Source organism: Sturnira hondurensis, unplaced genomic scaffold (genome assembly GCF_014824575.4).
Source record: "Sturnira hondurensis isolate 20B ecotype Veracruz unplaced genomic scaffold, ASM1482457v3 Scaffold0003693, whole genome shotgun sequence".
Lineage (NCBI taxonomy): Eukaryota > Metazoa > Chordata > Mammalia > Chiroptera > Phyllostomidae > Sturnira > Sturnira hondurensis.
In genome coordinates this window covers 4,955,251-4,980,600 of record NW_028076324.1, presented here as the reverse complement: position 1 = coordinate 4,980,600, position 25,350 = coordinate 4,955,251, and the positions used below count along the sequence as shown (strand labels likewise).

Genomic DNA, 25,350 nt, shown 5'->3' with positions numbered 1-25,350 from the left:
GTTTCTTCTGTACTAGCTTCCAGTGCTCATCGCTGACCATTTTATGTAATCCAGTGATAAGGTTAAGTAGAAACCATCCTGACTCTGCTCTTGGAGCCCGATCCCCTCATTTCCACGGTGCCGTCGCCGTGCCTTGTCAAAGGTGTACGCTGTGCACTTGTCAAAGATCAGGCTCTGAATGGCACTCCTCTCTCCATTATTATGAGTTGGTTTCTTTTCCTTCTCTTTTTAACTCAGGGATTCCTTAAACAACTACATCTCTTATTCTCAATTCCAGCAGAGAAGCTTTCACTAAAGTAACTATAACAACAGCTAGTAACTCCATGCTAGGTTGCTGAGGCAAAAGGCCACTGTGGTACAGGGTGGTTAAGGACCTGGTGGCAGACAGGAAGGGGACCTGGGGGTTGGACCCAGCCTTTGAGCCAGTGCCTGCTCACCACTAGGTTCTCCACTACTGGTCTAAATTACCTTTATTCTCCCAACTTTTTGAAGGACCCACAGCCTGGTACAAAGTGGGAAACCAATGAACTGTTAGTTCTGACTAACAACACTGAATGATCCTCTTTAAGTTTTAGCAATTTTATAAATTATTACAGGGATCTTCCAGCCATGGATTTCCTAAAGCAGACCAGGTCATTTCTTTCTAAATAAATATGTTTGCTTAAAAATTAAAAAAATAAAACTTTTTTCAAGTAACAGAGATAACAGAGAAAAAACACAAATTCATTATAACAAAGTCAAATAACACAGAAGCATAAAGTAAAAAATAAAGGCCTTCCATTCACCAAGCATACCACTTCCTACAGGTAAACACTTAATAATGTGTTGTTGGTCCTTCCACGGTTTTTATGTCAACACACTTTCTCTAAACATGAATATACAATTGCATTAAATAAAACGCGAATAGTTTTAAAATAGTCATATAATGTTTCTTTGTATCTTTACTGCAGTCACCAGCCTCGACTCCATCAAAAAATAAGAAAACAAAAATACTCCACCACCTTAACATAAAAAAAGATAAGGTAAAACTAATAGAGTTAGTTTTACATATATAAAGAAATGAGTGCCAAATTGTACTATTTTTTAAATTACTCCCAGTCCCAAGCAGCCATGTCTATAGATACTTTAGCAACAATAATAGAGAATGGAATTACAATTCAACCATACACTCTAAAACAAAAACAAAACTCCAAGAATGCAGATAAAAATCTGAGTTTCCTGGAAAGTTCCAAGTAACTTCAGAGAATAGTCAATTCAAAAACACAGCCCTGGTGCCCACCCTGGCACACCTCTAAGTTCCCTGAGCTCAGGGGCTGGCGCAGCCCACTGGAGTTTCTCTAGAATCTGGGCCCAAATCTAAGATGAAAGCATGTCCCCGTGAGAAAGCTGTGGGCCAGGGCAGGTTTCTGTTGGCTTGAGGATGTGTCCCCAGCTGTCTTGGGAGGAGGAGTCTGCCTGGCCCAGTCTGACCACAGTTTGGAATGACCAGTTTTGAGCCAATCCATGGTGAACAACAAAGCACAAAAGGAATCTGTGTTGTAGCCACCAGGAAATCGGCCATAATTGGTCAAAGTACAAATACAGTTTTTGCATAAACCTCCAGTCCCTTCTATGGGAAGCCAATAAATGGCTTCCGATAACAGGCTGAGAGCTCACATTACTTTTATAAAAGGGACAGAGGAAAAATACTCTGAGAAGAAAATCACCAATACATCAAAAATATGCACCTAAGATGTTTACAAGCATCCCATAATACACCCAATTGCTTACCTTTGGCTGGCTTCTGAGTTCCCCAAAGAGATGGCATTGTGACATAAAAGAAAAGGGAGAAAGTTCAAAAACATTTTTTTTTAGTTTAGAAGATTCTTTTTGAAGGACAAAAATGATAATAAACATCATGTAAATTGTTTAAGAGTACAAAATATTAATTTTGAAACCAAATAGCAACTTAAAATAAAGGATCAATTAATATTTATCTATTAACTGGTAGGACAGAATGCTAACTTGTATCTCTCTGGTATAAGAAAGATTACCCAAGTACTGGGTAATTTTTAAAGTACTAATATTTCTGCCTTATATATTCTTTTTTTTTAAGTCCCCCTTTCATTCTTTTTTTAAATATTTTTTATTTATTTATCTTTAGAGGGGAAGGAAAGGAGAGAGGAAGAGAAACATCGATGTATGGTTGCTTCTTGTGCATCCCCTGCTGGGAACTGGCCTGCAACCCAGGCATGTGCCCTGACTGGGAATCGAACTGCGATCCTTTGGTTTGTAGGCCTGCACTCAATCCACTGAGCTACACCAGCCAGGGCCTTATACATTCTTTTTTACCCTTGTATATTTAAAAATTCTTTACTCTTTATCATTTGATTTCACTTCCAACTAGTATTCCCCGTTTTAATACAGAAAAAGCTTACTCTGTATCTATACAGAGCCCTCTACACAAAACGAATTCTGTTCTGGCTAAGAAAAAAAAGGTTACATTAAAGGAACAACTGATTTTAATTTTTTGCCAGTGAATTTACTGAATTACTCACTCATTCCTTATTGCTTATGCTTCCCCAGGTGCTTCTAACCTACCTCCCTCCGAAACTGCCCCTCACATCTTCTCAGGGTACAGAAATACATCTCAATCCATTATAATCTTGAGATAGTTTCAGAATTAGAGAAAAGTTGTATGGAAGCACAGAACCCCCTTCACCCAAATCCACCAACTGCTAACATTGCCAGAGCTACCACGGCATTCTCCCCTCCCTCCTCTTCCCTCCTCTACATGTAGACAGCAACTACACACACACACACACAATGCATTTTTCCTTAACCATCTGAGAGTAAGCTGCAGACATGCCCCTTCAGCTCTAAACATTTCAGTGTGTAATTCCTGAAAAGAATGATATTCACTCATGAAACAACAGTACACTAAAATCAGAACATTTAAAAATAAATGAAAGCACTTTTGAAACCAGAATGAAACAGAAACAATGACCAAAGTTTTGGGAAGAGTTGATCTCTCTCAGAGGATCAGAGGGCCAACTCAAACCTAAAACTTGAAAGAAAACTACACGTGGAAATGTGTCCTTGCAACTGTCTGTACATTTTCTTCTCCCTTTGTCTTACAGAAGACTTTCTCCTAAAATATGATGAATATTATTTCTATCAAATGACTTCAAGTAAGAACACTAAAACATGAAGGAGCATCTCACAAATGAGTGACACTTGTCTAACAGATTTTGGAGTAACAGTTAATGAGGTGAACACATAAAATAATTTCTCTGGAATAAGAGATAAGGAAAAACTCCCCTACTGGTAAAGTTTACTGACACAAGCTATCACCCTTTTATGAGTCTTTATAAGCAAAACAGATTCTCATCAATTGTAGGCTGTGTAGTTACAACCTAGCTGGAGGTCAGAACAGAGACAGCATACATGGAACACCTGTATTAGGCCAGGCACATTGCATGCTACTTAATTCTCACGATAACTTTGCAAGATGCTCTTTTTTTAAGATTTATTTTTAAATTTATTTTTAGAGAGAAGAAGGGAGAGAGAAAGAGAGGGAGAGAATCATCAATGTGTGCTTGCCTCTTGCATACCCCCTGCTGGGGACCTGCCCTGCAAACCAGGCATGTGCCCTGGCTGGGAACTGAACTGGTGGCCATTTGGTTTGCAGTCCGGCATTCAATCCCCTAAGCCACAGCACCCAGAGTACAAAATGCTCTTATTATTCCAGCTTTACAGATGAGAACTTAAGGCTCAGAAAAGTTAAATGACCTGTTCAAGATACAAGAATAAGCAGTGATAAATCTGCAATGAAAAACTAGGTCCTGACCCCCAAGTCCATGTTCTTTTTTTCTTCCACACTGGTCAAAACAGCCTCTAGAGTTAAGAATCTGTGAGTCATATCTTAACAACTGCTCCTACTAACAGAAACATTTCCATGTATTGCTTTCCTCCATTCTAATTATTATCTAATAAAATCTAATGTTACCACTTCGTGCTTATGCCAGTATAAGTTTTCTTATTTACACTATTAACAAAAATTCCAAACTGTCTTTTCTGAGAGAAAAATAAGATATCTGTTATGGTATTTCAATTTTAAATAAAATATTTTTATACAAAAGTCAGCTCTTCCTAGGCAACAACCATCAAACCAATTCAATAATTCATGACACATGGCAGAAGAATTCATAGGACTAACCTAAATTCAAACATAATAATAAAAACAGAAACAAACCAGTAAATTAATTACAGAGCTAAGTTTCCAGCTAGGGATTCTGGTGCTACAAGAGTAAAGCTCAAATAACCTACAGAGTCACTGGAAACCCAAAGATGTAATTACAGCTCTGTACAAAAATAAATAAGTAAATTAATTAATTAAACAAAACCTTTCAAAATGTAGCTGCCACCCAATCCAGAGATGCCTCACTTATCCCAAAATTCCTTAGTAAGAAATCTCAGCTACCCAGATCACAGTGGAGATTTAGGAAGCAAAGAAAGACTACCCGTAACCAATCAAAAAAGACATTACAAGGTAAAAGCACAAAAGTCTTAGTATCTCAGCTGAGCTGAATTATTTTATATTGTGGCTGTGGCTTAAGTTCATTTTGAAATACCTTCAGCTCTGGCCAGGTAGTTGAGTTGGTTAGAGTGTTGGCTCAATACACTGAAGTTGCGAGTTTGATCCCTGGTCAGAGAATATCCAAATGAATGCATGAATAAATAGAACAACAAATCTCTCTCTCTTCCTCTCTCTTCCTTCCCCTCTCTCTAAAATCAATCAACCTTTTTTTTTCCAAAAAAAGAGCCCTCACTGGTGTGGCTCAGTTGGTTGGGCCTACAAACTGAAGGGTTGTAGGCTCGATTCCCAGTTAGGGCACATGCCTAAGTTGTGGGTTCTGTTCCCCAATGGGATGCATAGGAAAGGCACATAAATTGATGTTTCTCCCTCACACTGATACTTTCCTCCCTCTCTCTCCACCTCCCTCCCCCTCTCTCTAAAATGAATAAGCATGTCCTTGGGTGAGGATTTAAAAGAAAATACTTCCAGATTTACAAAAATTCCAAAAATAGTACAAAGAATCCTGGTGTGCCCTTCATCCAGCTTCCCCAAATGCTGACATATCATATGGCCATAGTTATAATGATCAAAACCAGGAAATTAAGCATCACAAGATTTATTAAATGATATAGAGCCACCCTTATAAAATTTTTTCTTTTTGCCAACTGCCCCACTGATGTCCTTTTTCTGGTCCAGTATCACACATCGCATGCAACTGTCATGTGTCCTTCCATCTGGAACAGTCTGACTCTCACGAACCTGATACTTGAGGAGTACTGGCCAGTTATTTTGTAGCATGTCCCTTCATCTGGGTCTGTCTAATGCTTCCTCATGACTAAATTCAGGTTATGCACTTCAGCAAGCATGACAAGAAGGACCGCTGTGCCCTGCTCAGTGCATCACAGCAGAAGGCCATGGTAATGGCCATGTCTCCCTGCTGATGATGGTCAATCTGATCAACTGGTTATAGTTGTATCTACTAACATTACTAGTTTTCCCTTTGTACATTTTTTTTGTGGGGGAGACTTTGAAACTGCATAAATACAATTTCTTTTTTTTAAAGATTTTATTTATTTATCTTTAGAGAGGAAGGGAAGGAGAGAAGGAGAGAAACATCAATGCATGGTTGCCTCTTGTGAGTCCCCTGCTGGGAACTGGCCTGCAACCCAGGCATGTGCCCCGACTGGGAATCGAGCTGTGATTGTGTGGTTCCCAGGCTCGTGCTCAATCCACTGAGCTACACCAGCCAGGGCAAAACTGCATAAATACAATTTCTCATCATACTTCAGCCCACAAATTTTAGCATCCATTAATGATGAGTCTTGCCTGGAAGTACTGCTATCTCCCAAATAGAGACTGTCTAGTTACTGAAGATGTCAACAGCCCAGGTGGACAGACACAGATGGAAGAGATGGATGTGCTTTTTAGTAAGAGGTCAGCTTGGGAAACAACAAATGATTTGGTTCCATATTTTGGACAGAACTATTATCTATGAATAAGCTATTCACTTCCTTCTTTTCACTGACCTAGCTTCTGCTCATTTCTCATTTAAATAATAAATTGCACCAGAAAATTAATCCTACCATTTAGAATGACACCATGTGAAGAAATGTGGTGATGATTTTATATGTTAATGATTTTTGTTAATTTTATTAATACTCCTGACAATTACAAAAATAACTGATATTGAGTCCAAAAATAAACCACGAAGTATCGTGTATGTGTAAAACTCAAGGTGATGCCAGTAGAATGGTGAGTTATAAATCAATTCCTGCTGTCAACTACCAAAATCAAACATTATATCCAATATCATCACTTCTCTTAATTTTAAAGATTTAAGTTTCTGAAGCCTCCACAATTAGAATATTTGGAATCTCTGTTTTAACAAGATCCCACTCCACCCGGCTCTATAACGGATGTATAGGCCACAAAGAGCTCATTCTAATAGAGCTAAGCTACGTAATGGTATTGTTGCCTTTTTGGACTTAGCTGGTAGTACCAGCAACTGAACAACAATCCATGTGATGATCATCATTTTCTCTTTGTCACCCCTCCCCCAATGTGTTTTCCACAAAAGAAATAAAGCTGATCTGACTGAAAAATTAGAAACTGACTAGACTCACAAAGGAAGCTTGTCAATCTTTGCTTATTTAGAGAACTTAAGTAAAACATCACTAAAAGCCCCCACTCATGGTTTCCTTGACATGTGGAATACTCCATTCAATTTTGAAGAATTAATCTTAAAAGTATCATTGATAAAGTAGAGTACTTTGGAGAATAGCATTCGGGATGTAGAGGGGTTTGAAAATGCTACCACTGAAAGAAGAAATCAAAGAACTGGACCTACTAGCCTGGACCAAAAAAGGTTAAAGGAAAACATGATGCCCCTCCTCAGAGGTGAGGAGACTCACCCACCTGGGGTGGCCTGGGGGAGAGCAGACTTGTTTTAGGTCACTTCAGACAGGAGACCTGCTGGACAAAATTAAAAGAAGAGGGCTATCAGCCCTGGCTGGTGTAGCTCAGTGGATTGAGCACAAGCCTGCGAACCAGAGGATCGCAGTTCGATTCCCAGTCAGGGCACATGCCTGGGTTGCAGGCCAGTTCCTGGCGGGGGACACACAATACATTGTGTGTCCCCGGCAGAGGCAACCATACACTGATATTTCTCTCCCTCTCTCCTTCCCTTCCCCTCCAAAGATAAATAAATAAAATTTTAAAAAAAGAATACATTGTCTTTAAAAAAATAATAAAAAAAAGAAGAGAGCTATCTCTTTAATAAAAAAAAATGATTACCACTGTGTTAAAAAACAGCTCCCATCAGTGGAATTATCTAAAGAGGAGGTAGAACAAAGGAGAAATCACACTGGATTACATATATAACTTTTTATTTACAACAAGAAAACAATGAAGCATTTAACAAGTCACATTTCAACATCTTTTGTCAGTGACACCTGCAGACCACCCGTGCATCAGAGGCAACCCAAGCGAAAGTTCCAGCATCATACTCTACATCACACCCTCAAAAAGATTTCCCCTCGCCACCAAGCTAGTTAACTTCCTGTCTCCCACAGACCTGCATTCAGAAAATGCCACCCTCACTAACAACTCTGTTTATTTAAGCCCTACTCATGTGAGACAAACTCAGATCAAACTCATTCTCCCTCAAGAATCCTCCACAAGAACCCTAACCAAAAGTGAATTTTTCTTCCTCAATTCCTCTAAGTCAAAACAATCTCTGTCGCTCAGGTATTACCTATCATTTTGTCACATGATATAAACTTTTTAGTATATGTGTCATCTGCTCACCTAGACTATAAGCTTCTAAAGGACAGTTCGGAACGCAGGGGACAGCAGGGGACGCATGAGAGGCAACCATACATTGATATTTCTCTCCCTCTCTCCTTCCCTTCCCCTCTAAAGATAAATAAATAAAATCTTTAAAAAAATTTTTAAGAATAAAAACATTTCCACCACCACCTCTGCTCTCCCAAACAATAAAGCAAATAATAAACAAAAACAAATTCCATCTTCAATGGANCAATTCCTCTAAGTCAAAACAATCTCTGTCGCTCAGGTATTACCTATCATTTTGTCACATGATATAAACTTTTTAGTATATGTGTCATCTGCTCACCTAGACTATAAGCTTCTAAAGGACAGTGTGTGTCTTTCTGCATCTACCCAGAAAGGGCTTTTTGCCCTTTTAGCAAATAATGTTTAAGCTCTCTAGGTGACCTGACCCCAGCCTCTGCCTCAAACCTATCTTGCAGCATCTTGCACGATCTTCCTTTCTGATTGGCCCAGTGTGTCCAGTTTCCTAGTCTCAGGGCTGACATATATGATTTTCTTTCTGCCTTGAAATCTTGGGGCTAACTCCCATTTATTTGTCATTTCACAGCTTAATTATTATTTCCCTATCTGTATCTATCTAAAACATTTGTTGAATGAATGAATGGTTAAGCCTTTAATGCTTTTGTTACACAGGGCCCAACACAAGGGTGGATTTGACATTTAAGTCCTACCTGCATCTTTCTTAAACATCCAATATAAATTACATCCGTTATGTTATTCTCAGTCAGTGGTCCTGACAGAATGAAGACATTTCCGCCCCTTGGTGTGGGAATGGCTGGTGTGGCTCAGTTGGTTTGGCATTGTCCACAAACCAAAAGGTAATCGGTTTGATTCCCAGTCAGGGCACATGCAAGAAGCAACCAACGGATGCTTCTCTCACACATTGATGTTTCTCTTCCTCTCTTTCTCCCTCCCTTCCCCTCTCTCTAGAATCAATATAAAAAAATTTTAAGAATACCTGGCTGGTATAGCTCAGTGGATTGAGCGCGGGCCTGCAAACCACACAATCGCGGTTCGATTCCCAGTCAAGGGCACATGCCTGGGTTGCAGGCCAGTTCCCAGCAGGGGCCAGTTCCCAGCAGGGGATGCATGAGAGGCAACCATACATTGATATTTCTCTCCCTCTCTCCTTCCCTTCCCCTCTAAAGATAAATAAATAAAATCTTTAAAAAAAAATTTTAAGAATAAAAACATTTCCACCACCACCTCTGCTCTCCCAAACAATAAAGCAAATAATAAACAAAAACAAATTCCATCTTCAATGGAACTTAGGAGGTAATTATAAATGAAACACATGACATGAAGACAGACAATGCACACACAGAATTCAAGAAAAGATCAGAAATGAGTGGTGGCCCGGTATGCCAGAAGGTAAGGGAGCAGGGGGCCTTAAAAAAATGGAAGGACATTTGGGCCACTGCCTCGTATGTACAGCCCTTGGAGAAACTTTTTTAGAGCAAGAGAAGGGACAGTTTGACACTTCCCTTCTGTCAGAATCTCCCACCCACACAAACCACACTGGTCAAGAACACAGCGACATCCAAAGAATGTGGGCATGGACCCGCAACTAGCATTTTACAGTCACAAAATTCGGGAAATATGAAACCCTGGTTTACAAATTCCATAATTTCAAATGACCATATATTGGGACAGCATAATTCAAAAAATATATTCACTATTACCTCAATCATTTTCAAATTACCTGTCTTTTCTCATCTGTCAAACACACAAGGAAGTTTTAATTCACTGTCCACTTTCATTTATAAGAAAGTTTAAATCTGGCTAAAGAATTAAATCAATTTGATGCATTTGTGAGGTTTTTTATAAAACATTTTTGACATCCTATGTTACCAGAGTAACATACATTCATTTCAATAATTACATGTTAAACAACTTCAAGGCATATACAGAGAATAGGACAGATTATTGAAACACTCTTAGACTCCAAGCAAAGAAAGCTCTTATAATTTTTATTTCTCTCAGTATTTGTGGTTATCTGAGGTTTCAAATTTTATAAATCTATATTTCTCCAGTATTTTTATGGTATTAATGCAATTGGATTTCTTCTTGATTGAACTGGATTTATCTGGAAAAGGTTTTTACTGACCATGAGTTAGCTAACTCTCCCGTGCCTTCACCCTTTCTAGATCGGGATTCACGCTTCAGTGTGTGAACCAGAGCCACATCCTCAGGGTTTATGGGCTCAACAGAGCCCGTGGCTGTATTTTGTTTGTTTAGTCCTCAGAGTATTGACCAAAAACAGAAAATCAGAAGATTTCACATCACAATCCTCTTGAAAATTCAGACAATTTGGAAACACCAGACCTAAATTCCCACATAGCAACACTGCTATCTTCCACACGGCCCTGCCAGGCAGGCAGCCGAGTTTTACATTCCTGCCATTGAGAAAGTAGAACAGGGTTTTCTTCATACTCAAGAAATGGGAGACTCACAAATTCATACCAATAAAGAGACTGTTTCCAAATTCAACCCCAAGAATCTAACATGGGTGCCATCACCGTCACTACAGGACCACACTACAAGAGTTTGCCCACCCAGTTAAATAATGCAATCCCCTTTAATTCCCCAACACATAATCCTGGCTATCAAACCCTAAATCAGGAATCCCACACTTAAATGTCATTTTCAGGAGTAATGTCATTAGTATTAGTAGCTATGAAATAAAATTAAAGCTAAAGCCTTTGTCTTTACAATAAGCTTCCCAACCTAAGTCTGAATTCTATATGTAGGAATTTCTTTACCAAATGCCTGGTGCACATATATTTGTGAATACTCAATAAAAGTTAGATAGCATTATTGTAATTTTGATCCATGATTCAATGTTAACTTGGGGTTTAAGTCAACTAACAGGTTGACAAAAACTTGAAATTTCTAGATCATTACTATAATTAGTCTCCAAATCCATTGCCTAGCAAAGATTCCTTAGCTTCCTTATGTGGAAACTCAATTTTCAAACATGCTGCAACTAAATACTTCAATACTGACAAGGGTATCAACTACTTAGTTAACTAACTGAAGATTGTTGTGCTTATCCCTTTCCTGGGACATTGTTTTCATCTTTGAAATGCCTCTCAAACCCATTAACTCTTTCATTCGGCAATAATTATGAGTATCTACTAGAAGCCAGATGCTACTCTCAGAACTGAAGAAACTAGCCCTGTAAGATTTTAAATTCGATTATGATAGAATGAATGCATACATATGTAATATAACAGTGCTATGGAAAACAATGAAACAGGGAAGTGGGATACGGAGGGGAGCTGGGGCTGACAATTTGAACAGTGTGGTCGGGAGAAGCTTCGCAGAACAGTGTTTGCACAGAGGCCTATGGGAAGTAACGGAGTGGGCCACACGGTCACGCAGCACACAGGCGACACACCGTTTCATCTCCCTCTAGGCCCGTCCACCACAGAGCTTCCTAACTGCACTCTCCCTGCTCCAGTCTCTCTATATAACTCTTCACTCACCCAGGATGTATCTAACCCGCATGGCTGATCAGGTCAGAACTCTGCCTAAAATGTAATTTTCAACCTTTTCCATCTCACGGCACACATAAGCTAATTACTAAAATTCTATAGCACACCAAAACATGTATTTTTTGCCAATCTGACAAAAAATAGCTATAATTTTGATCCATTCACACCAGACAGCTATTGCTGTGTGTGCTGCTGTCATTTTTCCCCCCGGCAATCTAAGGGAAAAGAGGTCAGTGCCCTGGCTAAACAGTCCGGTATTACACATTTTAAAATTTCTTGTGGCATACTGGTCGAAAATTGCTGTCCTACAAGATAAAATTCAAACTCCTTAAGCAAGAAAGCTTCTCTACAGTATCACTTCTTCCCACCTCTCCAGAGGCAGAGATGGGAAATCTGAGAGCTAAGGCAGCTGGAATTTGCTGGTGTGGGAAAGAAGAAATTCAGAAAAAGAACTCAGGAATCTACATGGGGCCCTCTCCTGTCTTTGACTGAACACCCAATTGCACATGTAGAAGGTAAGACTCCAGAGGCCATAAATACTATCTGGGAAAGAACTACGCCTAGACAAGAAGGTGTACAATGAACAATTGCCAGAGCGTACACTGGGACAAGGGTTACCACCAGCCACACTGGAAAGATCTTCTTGAACACTAGGGAGCGTTTGGTATAGAGCCCAGAAAAGCCACAAGTTAAGAGCAGGGCTAACCTCTCCCCAGTATAGAGGCTGTCCTGGCCCCAATCCAACAAAGCTTAAAAACAAGCCAAGATCCAGCAACACTCAAGTAAATTCCCCATGAGGAGTTTCCAGTGTCTCACTTCCAATGAAAGTGAGGGTGGTAACTTACTCAATTTGGACAATTCTAACTCAGAATCATGTACATGTACACAGAATTGTAACAACTGAGCACTAAGCATTATATTAAGTACTTTACATTTATCATATATAATTAGTAACTACCCTGTGACACAGTATCCTCATTTTAGACCTGAGTTAATAAGCACTCAAAAAATAACACAGCCTGAGCCAGTGTGGTTCAGTTGGTTGGAGCTTCGTCCCATAATCAAAAAACTGTTGGTTCATTCCCTGGTCCAGGCGCGTACGATTCCCAGTCTGGGTGCGCATGGGAGGCAACCAATCAATGTTTCTCTAACCACTTTTGAGCTCCATTGCAGTTTTTTTGAAGATATTCGTTTTTAATTCCTCGGACACCTGAGAGTAAACCTGCAGGGTCATATGGTCGGCACATATTTACTTTCACATTTAATATCATTTTATGGTCCATATATGTAAAACCACCTATTTAAAAGTCAGGTCAACCTTTTCTGGGTCAAGATCAATATACATGAATTTATTTTAGTAATTCCTAACATCCACACTGGATGACTTAGCACATATCATGCCAGCACACATTACTGCATTAAGTCTAACCATTAAAGCATCTATAATCAGTTTGTACCATGGATTTGATGGCTGAAGTCCCAAGAAACTTTCAGTGTTGTTGATAAAATAACAAATCATTGGACAGTAAAAACCTGCCTTCATGGCATGATGCTGTAGGAAAAAGTACTCTACACACTAGCAGTTAGAAACCTTTCGCTGAGTTTCTGTTCTGCTTTGCATTAGAGCTTTGTCATCCTAGAAGTCATTAACTTCATCAGACCTCTACTTCAGCAACCAGGTGGGGTACCCCCTGCATACTCTATGGCATACTGCTGTGCAATTTTGTAAGGGAAGTGGGCAGGGGACAGAGCTTGGGAGCTAGGCCTGGGTTCAAATCTAGATTCAATACATGTTTATCCTCTTACCAGGTCCAAGAACTCTTCTCTTTAATTCTCACAGCAACCCTGAAGGATGGACCCTATTATCTTCCTCATTTACAAGTGAGGAAACTAAGGCTGGAAAAGATTAAGTAACACATTCAAGGTCAACAATTCAAGACTAGATTGGGGANCATCAGACCTCTACTTCAGCAACCAGGTGGGGTACCCCCTGCATACTCTATGGCACACTGCTGTGCAATTTTGTAAGGGAAGTGGGCAGGGGACAGAGCTTGGGAGCTAGGCCTGGGTTCAAATCTGGATTCAATACATATTTATCCTCTTACCAGGTCCAAGAACTCTTCTCTTTAATTCTCACAGCAACCCTGAAGGATGGACCCTATTATCTTCCTCATTTACAAGTGAGGAAACTAAGGCTGGAAAAGATTAAGTAACACATTCAAGGTCAACAATTCAAGACTAGATTGGGGATTCAAACCAAGGTGGAAGCAGTACTCTGTTGAAGGGACGAAATCAAAAACATGTAGGTCTGGTGAGATCATCAACACTGCACTTTCTTTCCAGGCCCAGTTGCTAAAGTCAAGTACGTGTAGTGGCTCTTCCTTCCCTGCATTTGTTTTCATGTTTCTGTTTTGGTCTTTCTTCCTTCCTTCACAAAGTCTGATCTCCTGAAAAGGCAAACAAACCTCCAGGAAATGCCTTCCAGTCCCCAAGTAGACTAAGTGGTATATGGGGAAGGAGGTAGGGGAGATACAGGTATCTAGGTTATAAAGACTTGTCAAGCCTACCTAACAAACTAGAAAAACACATTAGTTCTTGTGCAACACAGAGGAGGGAGCAGCTACAGGGGATGGGGACACAGGCCAGGGGACAGTGGAAATATCTTACAACAAAACCACCTACGGCCTTTGATTATTTCATGTCCCAAGATAGAACCAACCAACTCTTAGAGAAAGTGTGGCCTTAAGACCTTATGGTCTTCTTCAGCCAGGCTAAAATGTTTGGAAGAAAGCAGCAATCTTTGAATACATTAGCTTAAAGACAAAGGAAAAAAAAGGGCAATGGAAGCTTCTGAATGCAAATTTAGGCTCTTGGAAATAAAAGTAAATGAGGATATGAATTCTTAAAATTAAAATTCAATTTGCACATAACACATAAGTAACCAGTACTGTATATATTGGTACTGCAGATTCGTTTTGTACACTCACTTTCATACATGGTATATGTGAAGATAAGCAGTTGAAATACCTAAATATTAATCAGTATTCCATTTCCCAGCTGTGTTGAAAGGAGACTTGCCTAAAAAACTTGCTCGTATAACTGTTGAAATTATTTCGTAAGTATTCACCAAGTCTGTACTTTTCATCTTTATTAACAACAGAAGCTACCTTTTGTTACCGTGTGTTAAATACCTACTATAACTAAGTTCTCATCCTCACACCAACCCTATGGCAGATCTTACACTCTCTTTTATAGAATAATAAGGAAAGAAGAGCACAGAGAGGTTAAAAAATTTGTTCAGTGACAAAGTCGGGATTCAAATATAAGTTCTCATTCTAAAACTATGCTCTTTCTCCCTTAACACTCTGCTTCTCTTTCTCTATGGCAAATGATGTGGGATAACAGGTTAAAGACAACTCGGATTATTTCAGGAAAAGTGAGAAAGAATGCTTGTTTAAAATGACCTGACTTGGGTTTTTTTGTTTGTTGTGTGTTTCTTCCCTTGCCTTCATATAAGTAGGCAGCATGAGAGACTGGGCTATAAACTAGGAAAAGACAGGTGGATAAGTACACACAGGGGCTCACAGCTGAAGCTATAGGAGCTTCATCTCAGGTGCTTAGCTGAAATCTTGTTTGGGGGAAGCTGCCCCTTCTCCAGCTCTTGTCCAACCTATGGTAACTCTCCCCAAAATACCTGGTCTTACACAGAGAGGGCTAAGGAGAAATTATTTTATTCCTTGTGCTCCCAGTTTCCGTGTAAGAAAACTCTAAGTAACACTCCTGATGTCTCTAGTCCTTCACTCTGTCCCCTGCCCCCCAGGAAAGAAAGGAGGATTATCAAATTAGTGGTGTTAAAGGGGAGGAGCTGGTACACGGGCTCTGCTCCCCCATACCACATGGGAGGCCTGCAGCTGTCCACCTTGCCTGGCTAAAACTGTAAGTGAGGGGCATGGCATCAGGAAGCCCACTTGGCCAACAGCCCTAAAGCCCCAACAGCTCTATCAGTAACTGAGGTGAAATGGGATGCAGGAGAAAACAGCTGGAAAGAGACTGGGCTCTGGAACCCACCTGCTAATTTTGAATACCAGCCCCACCACTTACTATGTGACCTTGGGCAACTAACCCCTCCATGCTCCAGTTTCCCATGTCTGCAAAATGTAGACAATAGGAGAACCTAGCTCCTAGGACTGCTATGCAGATTAGAACAGTGCCTGGCACGTAAAAACCTGCACGTGTTAGTGTTTTAATTTTTGATTTGTATTATTTCCTCTCTCTATCTTACAGGTCCCATGACTACCATTCAGAATTGGCATGGGGAATAAAGGGAGTGTTGTGTACGGGCTTCCTAAAACCCCAACAGAAAGAAGCTCTTTCAAATGTAAGACAAGATGAATGCCTTTGACTATGGTGATAAGATGAAGCAAATGTCTTATTTTACTCTGTAGTCAACTAGTATGGAGAAAATTCCAGAATAAGGGCTGTTCCAGAGACCAGGCACTAGGTGCCTGGTTTAAAATCTCCCCTGTCATATCCCACCAACTGGAATTCATTTGCAATAGTATGGCTTTCTCCCGGGGCGGAGGGCTGTTAGGAACCCCAGCCCAATGGTTTATTATGCTTTGTTGTATTAATTAGATCTGCCAATCACAAATTCTAAATGTTAAAGCCTGGCAGCTTTTCCTTATACCACCTCTGCTATCCCTCTTTTTTTTTCTCCCATCCCTCTTTTTTGGATATCAAATGATTCCCCCTTGAACTTCTTAATCCTATTTCCTATCTGAAACACCCATTGGTCTCGGGACATTATGAGCACACTTACATTGTGCTTACTGGATGGGATAAGAGAATTTACAGCAATTAAGGATGAAAATAATAAGGTTCCCAGAATTCCTGGAATGTTTCCTCATAACATGCATTAACTGTCTGTTACAACGTTTTATCAACTGCTTACAGGTGCTCCTTGCAGCCAGCTGCCTCCATCCCAGCTCCTTCATCCTCCTATCTCAGCACCTAAATTTAGTCAAGTGCCTGCCAAATTGTAGGCATTCAATGAATGTTTATTGAAATGAGATACTAGGAGTTAGGTTAACCATGGCTACATCCTGTCTAAAGTAAAAGTTCCCTTATAAGCCTCTCCTCAAATCTCCAGACACCACTTTTTCTATGTGTATCTTTGTCAACATCTTGTCCTTCCCATATTGTTACACATTAGACTCTAAACTACCAGTTTCCTTAAGAAACCATGATTTAAAAAAATAAAGAGAGCCAGAAAATGTAAATTATTTCTCACTGAATTCCAGATAACAGTTATACAGGAGCAGATCTAGAGAGCAACCACAAGACAGAAGGCTCTGAGATGGAGATATTTGGAGGCAATTAATGGAACGGTATGGCTAAGAATTTGAGTTTCAGAACATACTAAAGGCAGAATAAAAAATAAACAAAACAGCAGGGAAGATAAAAGCTAACCAAGTGAGTCATGGTCCAAATACAAAGCAAACAAAAATGTGGTACAGTCTGATGCAACTGATGGAATTTATGAGACTTCATTTCAACTTTATGCTATATGACACACTCCATCAAATAGCCTATGGGTTGTGATAATGAACCCAGAGAAAGACAAGCAATCCTAAACATTACATGGTTTAACACGGAGATAGAAAGATGGGTGGATGGGTGGATGGGTGGATGGGTAGATGGGTGGATGGGTAGATGGGTGGATGGGTGGATGGGTGGATGGGTGAGCAAGCAGGCAGACGGATGGGTAGACAGATGGATACACACATACAGACATAAAATATCAATTTAGGAAAAAAGTAATTGGGTTGTGAAAGAGAACAGAAACTGGGGGTCTCATCTTGGTAAAAAAAAAGAGTGAAAGGGTAATGTTTAAAATTGATTTAGTAAGAAATACAGGTTTCAAAATGTATAAAAACATCACAGAAATGACTGAAAGAAACAGAAATAACATAAAAACAGTAGGAAAAGAGGTAAAAGGCGTGTACATAATAAGCTAAAATCTTCAGGGACTCAATGAATATATGTATAAGAGTAATAAATGAAGGTATGTACACATTACGTAGAGTAACTGTCAAATTTTTTTGCTCATGGACCCACAAAAAACCTTGTAAGTACTTGTACATTTTTAAGCTGTCATATAAATTTTTGAAAAAATGAATTTAAGTAACTGAAAAGATGTAATTTCTGAAATAGTGTGTTTTAAAATAAACTTTTTAAAATATATCCATCAGTATCCAAATACCATAAATGTTTGTAAATTTGGGTAAAATATTTTATTACAGATGCTATCAACTGTTTTTTAAGTTTAAAAAACTCTTGTTTTATAGTCAGTAATTTTACATCTTCACTTTCCCCCCATGAACTCGTATTTCCATTCTACCTTCCACAAAATACTTTATCCTAATGTAAACAAAGACCTTTGTTAACTACCCCATCATTCTTTTATGCAAAAATATCCATATAAATTAAAAATTTTAGTTTCTCTGGTTACTTTTCTTCTGCATTGAGCTAGCAATACAATTAGTAGTACATAATCGATCAGAACAAAACAAATATATTTCAAATTAAAATTTTTTTAAATTTATTATTTTAGAGAGAGAAACATCAATGATTTGTTCCACGTATTGATGTACTCATTGGTTGACTGTTATACGTGCCCTGAGTGAGGACTGAACCTGCAAACCTGGTGTATTGGCACAATGCTCTAACCAACTGAGCCACTCTGCCAGGTCTATTTGAAATTTTGGTAAACATAAAAAGTAAAAAGTGTATTAGAAAAGCATCTTTTTTAAAAAAGATTTTATTTATTTATCTTTAGAGGGGAAGGGAAGGAGAGAGGGAGAGAAACACCAATGCATGGTTGCCTCTCATGTGTCCCCTGCTGGGAACTGGCCTGCAACCCAGTCATGTGCCCTGACTGGGAATCAAACCTCAATAACTCTGGTTCGCAGGCCCACGCTAAATCCACTGAGCTACACCAGCCAGGTAGAAAAGCATCTTTTAATGAAATGAATCCATGGGATGACTATGACTTATGACTAAAATGAAAGAACAATGAGCATGAATTCTAGTCTCCCCCCCCCCCGCCCCCCGCCCCCACCCCACATAAGCAAAGCACTGAGAGCATTGCTCAAATATAGGGGATGAAACCAGAAGGCGTGTCATAGCAACAGCACTCAAATGTCTGCACTCCTGCCATGGCACATGTCCCTCCCCAAAATATACACCGATCTAACATCAAATATTATTTTTAATGACCTATAAGCTAATGAATCAAGTTTCCTGGAAGCAAAGAACTGAAAACTGCCTGACTTACAAGAGGAGTTGTTACCCAAGTCACAGTGGACTCATTTGCTCAGTTTCTTAGACACTCGCCAAAGACTTTATCATAACTTACCAAGTTCATTAGCGGAACTTTGCCTAACCTCTGAAACTCAGAAAGGGTTGAGAAAAACCAAATCTGCTTTATACCTTTGACAAAATAATACTATGTGACAAACTGATTTCATCTTATAGTGTGCTTTAAATATATTTTCATCCCAGCACTGAAGCTGCATATTTAGCTGATTCAAGTTATGGAAAAGTTTGTCCTAAAATCTAATTAGAATATGGCTTTATTATCAAATCTTTATCTTACATATCTTATCAACTTTTTTAAAATTTTTTAAAATTTATTTCATTATTTTTCAAGTACAGTTTTCTATTACTCCCATCCCATCCCACCCCCCAGTGCTCCCCACCCCTCCCATTTCTACCCTTCTTAGTTGTTGTCCATGTATCCTTTATATTTGTTCCTCTAAATCCCTCCCTCATTTCCCCTGAAATTCTCTCCCCTCTCCCCTCTGGTCGCTGTCCCCCTGTTCTCTATTTCAGTGTCTTTGGTTATATTTTGCTTGCTTGTTTGTTTTGTTGTTTAGTTTCCTGTTAAATGTGAGGTCATATGGTATTTGTCCTTCAACATCTGGCTTATTTCACTCAGCATAATGCTTTCTAGTTCCATCCATGCTGTTGCAAAGGTAGGAGCTCCTTCTTTCTCTCTGCTGCATAGAATTCCATTGTGTATATGTACCATAGTTTTTTGATCCATTCATTTACTGACGGGCACCTAGGTTGCTTCCAACTCTTGATCATTGTAAATTGTGCTGCATTCTTGATGATCTTATTATCAAAATAACCAGGTAAATTAAACATATCTTTCTGTAAAATAACCTGAACTTATTTTTTAATATAAACAGAAGTTTAACATTCATTTCAAAGAGAACTATTTTATGAAATACATTTTGTAAGCAATTACTAAAAAATAATTAGATTTAAATTATATATGCCTAGTAATTTAAAATGGATAAAGAACCAGATAGAACAATATGCTGTTTCTCATTAATTTGTAATAATAAAAGCTACCGTATAACTAAGCTATTTACACAACGAGGAGTATGAGAAACAGGTAGTATTCCTTGCATTAATGTGTGTGTGAACTCTGGTGCACGGAGTTTTTTAAATGACTAAGAACGATAAAGAAGTTCACTGACTTTTTTGAACATTAAGGTTAGACTTTTCCTATGCATTTAATGAAAAACAAACATAACTGAACTATAAACCACTCAGCAGTTGGCATAAAATGTGAATTATTTTATAGCTTGAAATAAGATGAGAATTGTCATTGAAATATTTTATGGTATGATTTAATAAAAATAGGTTTTAACTACTTTATTGAATCCTTACTGAATAAGATACATCAAAAACCTGAATGAAATGGCATAAAAATTTACCTGTGTGTTTAATCAATGCATTCTAAAGAATAATTCTAGTTTTCTAGCTTAGAGATGAGTATTCAGAATAGAAAAAAAATGTTTCTATTGTCCAGCCTGAAAATCTACAATTTGATAACTGCAATTAACAACAAAACTTAAATAGAATCCACTTACTAAGAAACCATAGTTTAAATCAGACCATTAGTCTGTCAACAAGAAAATGAAACATACAAGTATGGAAGAGAATGAAGAGAACATATCTAAGTGACTATGAGGGTAAATTTTAACACTTAGTCTTGACTGACCTGAAAATCCTCATTGTTTTATGGCCAGGGGTGTCCAACCTGTGACCCATAAGCCACAGGCAGCCCGGGATGGCTGTGAATGTGGCCCAACACAAAATCATAAATTTACTTAAAACATTATTAGATTTTTTGGTGATTATGTGTTGCAATGTATTTAATGTGTGACCCAAGACAACTCTTCTTCTTCCAGTGTGGTACAGAGACACCACAAGGTTAAACACCCCTGTTAGACTATAAATAATAAAACAATACTTTAAAAAAAGATTTTATTTATGTATTTATAGAGAGGCAGGAAGGGAGGGAGAAAAAGAGGGAGAGAAATATCAATGTGCCAGAGATACATGTCAGTTGTCTCTTGTATGCCCCCACTGGGGACCTGGCCCACAACTCAGGCATGTGTCTTGACTGAGAATCGAACCAGCAATCTTTTGGTTTGCTGGCCAGCACTCAATCCACTGAACCACAGCACACCAACCACAACAATACTTCTGAGCAGAAATGTCAGGGAGTTTGAGATAAAGAGGCATCTCTCCCAGGCCTGTGGAAGTGATGAAAAAGCTAGCTAGCATTGTGTGGATGAGCACCCAGGTAAAGGACGTCTATGCACCTTCCCTATCATTCACGCACAGGCTCCTACGAAATGTCTGCCAAATCAATGATGCCACGGCTGAATTGGGACTCAGCCAATAAAAAGCTTTGTGTCCAGAAACGAACTGACTTAGCCCTCTGTAAATGCAGAATGTGGATTAGGTATGTTTTATAAACTCCCGTTTAGCTCCAGTCAAAAATACAGACACTGGTTATTTATCTGCTGGGCAATCAGGTAAATTCACATTTTTTGAGCCCTCTTGAATCTGTCTGAGAACTCACTATACGGCCAGAAACCTCTTCTGTGCCTTGGAAGTCAGGACCTACTGAGGTGTTTGCTGTATTTCATGTCAAAGATGAATCAATCCTGCTCCAGATCCTGAATGCACTGACCTAAAACTTTCCCTCCCATTTCTCAGAAGTTTTCTCAAACTGGTTGCTAGCAAATGAGCCAGATTTTGAATGTTTGTTTTGCTGTGACAAGCTCTAAACTACTTTCTACAACTGTAAACTTAGTCACCATACAATGTAACATTTGGAAGCCTTTCCACTGGTGTTCCTATCTAGACAAATGGGGTGCTTGCTGTGAACACTGACTAGTGATTACAATAAAATCCTGCTCAAAGAACACTCTTCAGTCGGGGAGGGACACTGTAACACAGGAATGGATCCAGCCAGGTACATATTTAAAACTGGCTGGTAAAAATGTCTACTCAGAAACACTGGCCTTTCATATCATAGTTGTGGCTGTTGTCTAACTTGAAAACATTAAACGTGCAGATTTCCAAGCTGGAAAATTCTTTTCACTGTTCTTAATGCTCAGCGTTCAGGCCTCTTTTACCACCTCTTGCCGGTATCATTTTAACAGTCTCTGACCTGATTTTCCTATCTCCAGTCACGCTCCCGCCTCATCTATCCTTCACATTGTCATCAGTGTAATCTTGTATTGAGTTGTTTTGGGTCCAGTGGAGCCAGTCAAGGCCTAGTTTTGACTCTGTGCAAGATACCTAATCTCTCCCTGACTGTTTCTCCATCTGTAAAGTGCAAATAATAATAGGACTGCGGTGAGGATTAAATTACTTAACACGTGTAAAGTGCTTATAACTGTGACTACATAGTTATGTCACTCACATGAGGAAGAAGCTTCTAGGCCCTGCCCTCCTGGCTGTATGGCCCCATCCTGCCTTTCCACCCTCCACTCCCACCATTAACTATTCTCTATAACTGAAATACCTTTATTTCTGAACCAGATAGAACACAGCCCTAATCATATATTTTTCTGTGACCTCTTTTCCAACCTCAAAGAATTACAGTAATTACAACTTTCATGCTTTTCCCCATCTTTTTCTAACAGCCACAGTACATCTCTGCGTGTTTGTCTGGGTGCACTTATTATACTGCCCTTATTTTAGAGAAGATGCTTTTCCCTTTATTTTAAAATACTTCAGCATAATCCCATGACACTTCATAGCTTTCTCCTATGGGATTCTTTGTACGCTGTATTCTTGACTTACACAATATAATGACCCCTACCAAATTATACAAAAAAAGAAAAAGAAAAACAGTGATAAATGCAAGCATTAGTTTTAATCAACACATAGGGATAATTAGTTAACACTTGATATCCTAATCACAAATACACACTCCAGGGTTGAACAGGCAGCATATGAAAGATGCAATCAAGAACGCACACTCTAGCCCTGGCCAGTATGGTGCAGCTGGTTGGAGAATCATCCTGTAGCCTAAAGGGACCACGGGCCTGATTCCCAGTCAGAGTACATATCCAGGTTGCGGTTTGAGCCCTGGTCAGGGCATGTACAAGAAGGCAACTGATTGACGTTTGTCTCTCACATCAATATTTTTCTCTCTCTCTAAAAAAAGCAATGAAAAAATGTCCTTGGATGAGCATTAAAAAAAAAAAAGGAAGGCATACTCTAACCCTGGTCAATGTGACTCAGTTGGTTGGGCATCTCTCCACAAACCGAAAAGTCACAGGTTTGATTCCTGGTCAGGGCACAGGCCTAGGCTGCAGGTTCGGCCCTGGTTGGGATGCCTACAAAAAGCAATGAATTGATGTTTCTCTCTCGACACTGATGTTCCTCTTCCTCTCTTTCTCCTTCCCTCCCCTTTTCTCTTAAAAAAAAAAAATCAACAGATACATCTCAAGTGAGGTAAAAAAAAAAAAAAGCACACTCTAATACCGTAGGGATTCTTAACCTAGATAGAATGAATGGGCATCTATGAAGATAGATGGGGAAAAAGTTACATTTTTATTTTTCACTAACTTCTGAAATTCAGTGATTACCCTCAATTACAAATGTAGGTAATGTAAACAGTATTAGCAGTGACTGTCACCAATAAAAATCCCAGTTATCTTCATGATAATTGTGGCAAATATCTTGCATTTACATGCATCACAACTTTGAAATTAAAGCAATTATTCCCACCACCAGATCGTGTTAGCTAATGCAGTAATAAAGAACACATTACTGTAACAACATGTATTTTTAAATTCTGATCACTATATTTCATTATATGTGTTTTCCTTTGTAACCCTTTGCATTTTACACTTTTGAAAGATTATTCTGAGAAGGGTCCATACACTTTATTGAAATGCCAAAGAGGTTCATGGCAAAAATACATTAAGAATTTTTTAAAAACAGGTTTTTATGTGCCTTCAGCTATCTTTTTTCCTGATCAACACTAGAGGGTCTGTTAACCAGCACAAGGAATGTCAGAAATAGTTTTTCACTAGTAAAATGCACAGTGTTTAAAACTACCTAGACATATCACAAACCATGTAAAATGAACTAGAAATATAATCTACAGGTGCCTCCATTCTGGGGGGAATGAAGTGTACGACTCTCACAAACCTAGCATCCTGTGCCATCGGTATTAATGTTCTTGGCCTAGGACTCCACCCAGACTTGAAGTCAGGTTCTGTCACATAATTCTAACCAGAGGCTATCAAATCCCCCTACATTTGTCTCGAGGGAAACTTTCTAGTGAGGTGACTGAGAGCTGTGACTTCACTGAGCTTATAGGAACAGGATGCATGACCAATGTTGTGCTGGCCTGCTAATAACCATGTGACGGAATTCTGTCTGAATTTCAGGTCCCAAGGCCCCTGGTAGTGTGGCTATGGAGAGAAGTACTGTAAGCTCTCAGCTAGCTCTAATCATAGGAGGTGTCTACTATCTAATTAAAAAGAGCCAAAATGGCTTAGATCAATTTATAATACCCCTGCTGGACTAATAAGGTCCATGAAGCCTAGGATCAAATTTCCTTTGGTTCATCACTGTTTTCTTAGGATCAACACCATCCTGACACACAGAAGACAACAGTGTTGAATGAATTCATGACTGTAATATGCTTAGCAGTATATGGGTTGTCCTAACTCCAGAATGTAAGTTCTTTAAAACAAAGAGTACATCATATCTATCTTTCGCTTACCAGGCATCTTGCCAGCATTGCCCATATGACAGATTCGTAAATACCTGTCGAACGCTATAGTTTTACTCTAATCTGAATTAACCAAATATATTTTTTTGAATGTTTAAAGATTAAGGAGACACTCCAGTAAAATCTCAGAAGGCAGTGAGGAGCAGTGAGCACTTCTGGCTTTGGAGAGAGAAGCTCAAGTAGACCTGAGTTCAAATCCCAGCTCTGCCACTTGCTAATTGTGTGCCTCATTCCTCTTCCGAAAATTTTGAGGTAATCATAATGCCTACATCTTTTGATGTAATTTTGTTATAATTGTAAGTAAAACCCTTGAAAAGGATCTAGCACAGTATAAATAATAATAATGCCTATAAATATAATGCTTTTTATCTTCAACGAGAAGGCCCAAAAACTAAATTCCTTGTTCACTTACAGTGAACTAATTCCCTGGGGCTACGTGACCAGAGTTATTTCCAAGAACTCTGTACTGTCTCTGCATTACTTACACCTTCTAAGCACTCAAAGACCTTGACTACTGAGTTCCTTTTACTGCGATAATAATAGCTCTTTGCTCAGAACAAGGAAACCAACTCTGCGCAATATTATGTAAATTGATGCTCTTCAGAGGAAACCCAAGATCCCATAAATAAACACCCTGTAGTTGCTATCTGGAAGGTTAAGAAACTACATTCAGAACTACGGCTTGTCACCTACCATATTGACAACTAAAAAAAGCCAAAAGGCATGATTTGTTATTAGGAACGTGATATGATAGTTTCCTACATGTCTCACCTAGCCAATACATATTTCCTGAGCACCTATCTAGCATGTACCAGTGT

The 25,350-nt window shown here is 39.0% G+C and overlaps 1 protein-coding gene across 2 annotated transcripts in view; it reads right to left on the bottom strand.

Annotated features, from left to right (window-relative positions):
* KIF13B (kinesin family member 13B) overlaps window positions 1–25,350 on the bottom strand; it is a 175,865-nt gene that overhangs the window by 116,434 nt on the left and 34,081 nt on the right. The window contains exon 3 of one of the 2 annotated variants that reach the window (XM_037042195.1): window positions 1,771–1,783. In XM_037042195.1, the coding sequence (XP_036898090.1) occupies window positions 1,771–1,783 (13 nt within the window). The remainder of the gene's footprint in view (window positions 1–1,770; window positions 1,784–25,350) is intronic. The other variant, XM_037042196.1, reaches the window with a different exon arrangement.